This window comes from Asparagus officinalis, chromosome 8, assembly GCF_001876935.1.
Source record: "Asparagus officinalis chromosome 8, Aspof.V1, whole genome shotgun sequence".
In the NCBI taxonomy this organism is placed as follows: domain Eukaryota; kingdom Viridiplantae; phylum Streptophyta; class Magnoliopsida; order Asparagales; family Asparagaceae; genus Asparagus; species Asparagus officinalis.
This window is the reverse complement of record NC_033801.1, coordinates 125865992-125874121: the sequence shown is the minus strand read 5'-3', so window position 1 is coordinate 125874121 and position 8130 is coordinate 125865992. Positions and strand designations below refer to the sequence as shown.

The following is an 8130-nucleotide window of genomic DNA, read 5'->3' as shown; positions in this document are numbered from 1 at the left end:
ACTAATAGAGAAGAAGAGTACAAAGTGATATTACAAATCACTCAAACTCACTAATTAATCTCACCAATAAAAATCTAATTCTCTCCAAACAAAACCCTAACCAATAACTCAGAAAATATCTCTTTTCTATGCTCTAAATATCCCCAATTTTCTTCTTAATTTTCTCTTCCAATTGTTCCATATATATAGAATCCAAGATTTATTGTTCATGCTACAATAAATACTACCGTAAATTATTGTTTCATGAACAGTAAATCGTTGGGTCCCCAAAGTATATACGAGTAAATATATTGTTCATGCTACAGTATGTTACTGTATAGTGAACAATGCCATTTAAGTAGGTAAATAAAATTTGTAATTTTAAACATACATTGGTAAAAGTAAATGTATTAAACCTCAAAGGGAGGCCGATTTAAAATACAATGCTTAAAAAAAATAGGGGGTCGTATACAGTAGTACTCCTAATTTGGGAGAAACTGACGCGCTTAGATTAAAATCCTCAAATTCCCAAAGCTGACCAAAGAGAAGCTGATAACACTTGAAAGGGACATCTCAAGTCCCTTGAAATTTATTTACACTTTGCCAGGGTGTTCTTCTTCTTCCAAGCTACTTCCATCCACTTGAAATAATATATATGTACACATCACCCTCCAATTATTATTATTCATTTATATTTATCCATCCTTTCTCCAACACTTTCAAATATAAATAGAGGATTGTATACATAGAACTAGTTGGCATCTACCTCTAGATATCAGATAAAACAATCAATGGCTTCTAAATTCTCAATGAGGAGTGCCATTGAGGAGATCAATAGAGGAAAAAACCTAATGAATCTCCTCTACCCTCATCTTCAGCAACACACTGAAGCAACTGAGCTCAGTAAAGGAATACAACAAGCATTTGAATCCGCCCTAGCTATTCTTAAAGAGGCCGAACCGAAGATCGTCTCCGGCAAGAAAAGGCGGCGGCCGGAGGTTAACTCCGATGATCGGAAGGAGGGAGGTCAGAAGAGAAAGTAAGTTTTTAGTTATAATTGTTTATCGTGATATGATTGTGTCTTAGTTTTTATTTTATTTATTTATTGAAATAGGAAGAGTATTGATTCTCGGACGATAATTACACCGGCGCCTTATGATGATGGTCATCAATGGAGAAAATATGGGCAGAAGAAAATTCATAATTCCAAACATCCAAGGTGAGCTAAAGCTAAAGCTCTTTTCCCTTTAACTTTGGCTTAAGTATGTTTAGATTCTAGCAGTGACATGGTATAGAGTTTAATTCACCAAAATTAATTGATGATGAAGGGAAATAGAAATTAAGTTTTTAAAAGATTAATGATAGCTAAAAGGTTGCTTTATCCTGGATATTCAATCAGATAATAAGGTAAAAAATATGATAATATTTTTTATATTCAACGGCTATAGTTAAAGTAGTGGTTAATTTCTAGATTCACTATTTTTTTTTAATAGTGGAGACAATCCAAATCATCCAAATTTATACAAAAACTAAATCTCATAGAATAGAATTTTTCATAATGGACATTTTTCCTTGCCTAAGTACATAGTCTGTGTTCTGTTTTTCCCCTCTTTTTTATGTTTTTAATTTTTTTAATTCTAAACAATACAAGTTTTGTTCATTGGAGCCTAATATAAAAGTCCGTGCTAGCCAATAACAAGTCTATGAAGTAAAGAATAATGTATTATTTATCTATAGATCAATAATTGAATTTGGTTGCTCATTTGATAGATACCCTTGAGATCCGGTGAGGGGGGCGAGAGAGAGAGAGAGAGAGAGAGAAGCTGAGAAGGGACAAAAGCACAAGCTGCAAATAATTAATTAGAATTATTAGATTTAAATTAACATTCTAAACAAAGGATTACTACTCCAAGTACACATCGTGATAATGATACGCTAGTGAAATTAAATAAAAAATTTAATAGTGAACGTATTCAGATCTCATTAATATCTTTATCCAGAAATAAAGAAATGATTACATTAAAATATTCAATAAAAAATGATGGGCGGAAAAGTCGTAGCTCTTTAGATATTGTGTAAGCAAGAATTCATAGTACTGTATTAAATTAATACTTGGTCCTTTATTTAAATTACACCTGTTATATTAGTATATTAAAGAAATTAATTAGGTTGGTAAACTAATCCATCAAGGATAGAAGGAACATAAAAGCAAAGAAGAAAAAATAAAGGGGAAAAACTCATCAATTACAGCTTATGCCTTTGTGATTAAGTAGCTCAATATCTAATCATTATCAGCTACCTTGGTTTATATATTTGTTTCCCCACATTATAAAATGACAATAGATATATACTTGCTTGGCTGTGAGAATTGATCTAGATTAATAATTAATTATACAATTATGAAGAGGGGAACAATCATAATGCTCAATGGTCTGACTAGAAGACCTTTAGATAAATGATTTTCTATCTTAAGAATATTTGCTATAATTTGTTTTCTTAAGTTTGCTGTTTCTTTCGATCAAAAATGACAAGATAAATGAAGGTGTTAGGTTAAAAATCAAATCAAGCAGAGAAATGCAGTCCATAAGGGGGGAAATGAAGATCATAGATTATACAAAATCATAATTGATTGTTATTCAATTCAATGGTATTTTCTACCAAAAAAAAGCTACAAGTTATGGACAAGGTGGTAAATTCTTCTTTGATATTAAAACAGGTTAGAGACTATTTGAAATAAATTTGAGATCATCCCATATTGGGTGATTAATTATATATACTTTCCCTTTGAAAATATCTTTGATTGTAAATAAATCATATATTGCATAATTATATTCACTGAAATTATAATTATATGCTATACAGGAGCTACTACAGATGCACTCATAGTGATGATCAAAAGTGCCAAGCTACAAAACTTGTGCAACAAGAGGATGATGACTCTCAACTGTTCAAGGTTATCTATAGCAACAAACACACATGCAACGATACTATGTTAGATAATTCTCCTCAGATAATTGTCACCTCTCCATCAAAGGAATCTAACTTCTTCATTTTTGAGTCCAAGAGTTCATACTCAAAAAGCAACAATATTAGCAAGAAAGATCACAAGGACTCAAGTGAAGAAAAATGCAGCCTGGAAAGTGAGATTTGCTCCTCATTGACCATGAATTCAGCTATGAAGGAGAAAACTGAAGAGGATTCAAGCATTACTTCCATTTTCAGTGATTTTCCATCTAGCCCTTCTTCGCAGCATGATCCTTGTGGAATTAATTTTGATGACATAGATGATATTTTAAACTTAATAGTCTAGTGTGAATTTTGTTACAAGTTGGGAGAGAGACTGTAAGAATCATAGAGCTTTTCCATGTTTGGATAAGAAACGTAGTGTCACAAATTTCTGCCATTTTATTTCCTCACTAAGTAGCATATGTTTCCTATCTATCCAGATCTTGCTCTACCATACAATTGATGGGTTCTTGCGTTATTTATCTCGATTTGTTATTTATCTGAATCATCGATTAAAGTTAGAATAAATCCAAGTCAAATGAGGGCTTTGTCCACCAATTTTTTAAGTCGTTAAATTTGTTTAACATTCTTACTGGTGTGCGATACACATCAAAACTATTTTTGAGGTGTGCCACTTGAAATGTGTCAAACACTAGGACTAATCTCGAAACAATATTAAAGGACTAAAAAGTTGGTGAAAAAGAACTTTGGTTCAATTAACTCGATTCTACTTTTAATCCTCAATCATTTGTTTTAAAAAGCCAAGTGAGGATAACTGTAATTTTGAGTAAAGTAAGAATATCTTGACAATAAAAATTAACTGTGACTACTAGTTTTCTTTTCCTTTTTTGTCCTTTTTAGACATGACAGTACCTTGTCAGAACATTGTTCAGGTAGAATATTGTTCATGCAACATCTCTTATTTGATTAATAACAAAATCTTATTTACTACTGATATGTTCGTGAGATGATATATTTTAGGTATAAGCAGGTATGAACAAGTTGCGGTTTAAAATGATGCAAAAATCAAGACGAACGTTGATTTCAGCCTTTGAACCATCGATGTCAAGTCAAGTCATCGATGGACTAAGGAAAGACTCGAAGAAACAGGAATCAGACTTCGAATCATCGATGGTCTACAGTCAACCATTAATTATAGAAAGGATCATTGATAGACCACAGTCGTCAATCATAGAAATCCAAAAATAAAAATTTACATAATCGATGGACTATAGCCAACCATCAATGATCATCAATGTACCATCGATGATCACTTCTCACCATTGATGGTTTGGACGTGATTTGGCAGTTTTTGAAAGATTTCAAGATTCAATCTCAGCCGTTCGTTGATAGTTTTGGACTTATGTTAGAACTCTGATTGGGGATCTCTTTCCTATGTTTTCAAGACCTATTTAAAGGAGATTTGAGAAAGAGAATTAACAACATGAACAACAAGAAGAGAGAAGGCAACTAAGGTTTGTGAAAGAGTTTGATTTGAGAACTCAACCCTCGGAGCCTCATTCCACTTTTTCTTATAGCGCTTAACATTGGAGGATTGTTTTAGTGAGGAGAAACGCCCTTTGCGTGTAAATTTAACATCTCTTCTTCATGGATCTTCATCATCATTAATTTAAAGGGCGGTTTGTTAAAAGGGTTGTAAGATTTTTCTAATTTTGCTTTGGCTGTTTTTGTGTTGGTTTTGTATTTTAAACTTATAAGTTTGACGACGTACTCAAGCTGCGGTAATTGAGGGTTAGCATACTCAAGCCGGGTAAATTGAGGGTATCTAGTTAGAGCTAGGTTTCTTATGGATATTGTGAGGAGTTAGCTTAATTAGTTAACTTATTTCGGTTAGATTTTAAGGTCCTATCTGTAAAGCCTACCAAATCAGGTTGTGATTTGGGAGAACTATGGTCATAATGAATAAGGCCTTTCATGAGAAGGAAGAGTGTACATAGGATTTTAATCTGAACAACTATAAAAATATTGTGTATTCCTGTGTTGGTTTGCTTTTAGTTTTTCGCATATTATTTTCGCTTAATATTTTGAGTTTAGTCAAAAGTTATAGCAATCTTATTCAACCTTGCCCCCCTCCACCTCTAGGGTTGCATCCCAGATCCATCATACTTTGTGTGAAGTATCTCTTTTATTGTGTATCTGGTACAGGGGAAACAAATCATTTTCAACTAATTTTAGGAAGTGCTTAGCATTAATGATGTGCATGCAAATGTTGGTTACAGTAATGAGATAGATGTCCAAATATATGAGTAGATAATATTTTATCTTAGAGATAACATATTCATATGTGAGTATAGGATTCTATCTCAAAGAGCTTATACATAGATATCGGGTTTTTCATGAATGAGATAAAGATATGAGTCTATCTCTAAGCCGTTATATATAGATACATAGTTTTTCGCGAATCAGATAGAGAAAAAAAAGGATACATGCATAACCATCATCTCCTTCACAAGTCAAGTTTATGCCGGTAGTCGTGGTATAATATGCGGAGGCTTCTTGCTGGTTGCATGATATGGTCACCATATGGCTATTGATCAATATAGACATGACAATCTTACAGAAAAGATCCAAAATGATAACCTTAAACTTGTTATTCACGTTTCCTTGATGCATGCTAGGATTTCTTTATTTTTCGTTATGCATAGTCTAGTTGTAGATTAACTCTATTGTATGTGTTTTGTTATCCGGATCCTACAACAAATATAATGGAAGAAGAGAAAACAATGTCTATCAAAGTTCGTAGTCCCTTATGCAACTTTGAGATGTTAGAGGGAAAACTTTTGGGCTTTTCATGAGAAGGACCCAAAAGTTCGGGGTGTTTTATGAAATTTAACTACCCCAAAGACTATAGCTAAAGATAAACAAACGGCGGGGCGATTGCAATATATTTATTCAGCAATTCTCCCCTCTATTACTTCCAATGGGCATAAAATATTTACGTACTTGTTACGGGTAAATTTCATTAAATCCCGATGAAATTTAAGCATTTTGCAAGAGGCGCCCAATAAGTTCTAAAATTACACCCAGCTTTCAATATGTATTTGGATTGTTAAAAATAAAAAGGATTGTTAAAAAAATCTCATTAAGTTTTTGCATTTTGCAAATGGCCCTCGTAATTGTTGTGGGTCCAACCCAACATAAAGCCCACATGAAGTCTACATGAATTAGAATTCTATTTAGAAGTGGATTTGGATGATCTATTTAAAATAGAAATAGGTTTGTAGAACTCTATATATGAGAAACCTGTCATTTATTTTTTTGGATGAACAATAACCTGATACTACAGTAATCCGAGAAGAGAGAGAGAGAGAGAGAGAGAGAGAGAGAGAGAGAGAGAGAGAGAGAAGGGAGAAGAGAGAGAGAGAGAGAGAGAGAGAGAGAGAGAGAGAGAGAGAGAGAAGTTCAGATTCCGGATCGCTCGGTTATCCGATTGCAGTGATTCAAAAGACATTGTCTTCAAAACGACGTCGTCGTCGAGGGTACGGTGCTGGTTTCTCCATGAGTGTTAGAGATTTTTGGTGAGACGGGTTTTAGCGTTTTGGTGTCCTAGAGGTAACATTGTATCTTTCTCTTATGATTTAATCCGCAAGTTCAGGTGTAACTTGGAGGAATTGAACTCTTGATTTATAGTAAAATATTTCTCTCTAGATTGCCCCATGGACGTAGACACGATTTGCCGAATCACGTTAAATTTTGGTGTTTGCTTGCTTGTGATATTTTTATCGGTACCGTTATTCGTTTAGTGTTTAATTCCATAGATTAATCTTCATAAAATTCCCAACAAGTGGTATCAGAGCCCTGGTTCAAGGCGTGCTTTGGGATGGAAAAGATGAAGAGTTTTGGCACAATGATAAAATTGGATGGTTCGAATTGGCAAGTATGGAAGTCTAAGATGAAAGATATTTTGTATTCTAAAGATTTACATGACCATATTGAGGGAGATAATGCCAAGTCAAAAAAAATGACTGATAAAGAATGGGAGAAACTATACAGGAAGGTGATCGGTTATATTCGGATGTGGATCGATGTTAGTATGTTTCATCATGTATCGGGTGAGACTAATGCAAAGTCTCTTTGGAAGAAGTTTGAGGATCTCTACGAGAAGAAGACCGCGGAAAACAAGACGTTTATTATGAAGCGGTTGGTGAACTTGAAATTCAAAGAATGAAGCAACATAGCAGGGCACTTGAATGAGTTCAAGAGTTTGATTAATCAGTTAGCTACCATGAAGATGACTATCGATTATGAGGCTTTATAGCTATTGGTTTTTTTGCCAGAATGTTGGGAGACACTGGTTGTAACAGTCAGCAACGCAGTTCCATATGGTGTGTTATCGATGAGTATGATTACTAGTAGTTTATTCAATGAAGAGACTCGGAGGAAGTCTAGCAGCACAGATAACACACAGGCACTTATCACGGAGAATAGGGGCAAGAGCATGTACAGGGACCAGTCCAGAGGTCGTGGCACATCTAAGGGCAGATCAACGTATAAAGGGAGAGGTTGTTTTTATTATGGGAAGCCAGGTCATATCAAGAAGAATTGTTGGGCATTAAAAAAAGTGCAAGTTGGGAACAAAGATGAAAAGAAAGATGAGAAGAAGAAAACTGACAGTGACACTGCAGCTAGTTTGTCTAAGATCGATTTTATTCTCATTTGTAGGGAAGAAGACTGTATGCATGTTACAAGTCAGAATTTCGAGTGGATAGTGGATACAGGAGCTACATGTCATGCTACCTCCAATCGAGACATTTTCACATCGTATAAAACAAGTGACTTTGGCAATGTGAAGATGGGTAATACCAGCTACTTAAAGATTATAGGACTTGGTGATATACACTTACAGACAGATACCAGATGCATATTGATCTTAAAGAATATGCGGCATGTTCTCAATTTGCGGCTCAATTTGATTTCGAATCTTACTTTGGACCGAATGGGATATGAAATTTAATTTGGTGGAGGAAAATATAAGATTACCAAAGGCTCTCTTGTGGTGGCTAGAGGAAGCATATGTTGCAATTTATACAAGACTCAAGCGAAGGCTTTGTAGGGTCCAAAAAAATGTATGATTGAATCTCTTGTTTTAAGAATAGGTTCGATCACTTGGTACGAATCCCTTAC

At 34.3% G+C, this 8130-nt stretch overlaps 2 protein-coding genes across 2 annotated transcripts; both read left to right on the top strand.

The window, feature by feature from the left end:
* LOC109822677 (probable WRKY transcription factor 46) lies at positions 560 to 3392 on the top strand. The gene is made up of 3 exons (XM_020388909.1): positions 560 to 1018; positions 1094 to 1198; positions 2842 to 3392. The coding sequence occupies exons 1-3, from the start codon at positions 771 to 773 to the stop codon at positions 3287 to 3289; spliced, it is 801 nt and encodes a 266-aa protein (XP_020244498.1). The 5' UTR covers positions 560 to 770; the 3' UTR covers positions 3290 to 3392.
* LOC109821878 lies at positions 6836 to 7174 on the top strand. Its single transcript, XM_020388036.1, has one exon. It carries the CDS (start codon positions 6836 to 6838, stop codon positions 7172 to 7174), a length of 339 nt encoding a protein of 112 aa, XP_020243625.1.

Excerpts from the sequence above, each read along its gene's own strand:
- LOC109822677 (XM_020388909.1), top strand. The coding sequence starts at position 771 with ATGGCTTCTAAATTCTCAATGAGGAGTGCCATTGAGGAGATCAATAGA. Across the intron at positions 1,019-1,093 it reads GAGGGAGGTCAGAAGAGAAA|GAAGAGTATTGATTCTCGGA; the intron begins GTAAGTTTTTAG and ends TTATTGAAATAG. Across the intron at positions 1,199-2,841 it reads CATAATTCCAAACATCCAAG|GAGCTACTACAGATGCACTC; the intron begins GTGAGCTAAAGC and ends TATGCTATACAG.
- LOC109821878 (XM_020388036.1), top strand. The coding sequence starts at position 6,836 with ATGAAGAGTTTTGGCACAATGATAAAATTGGATGGTTCGAATTGGCAA.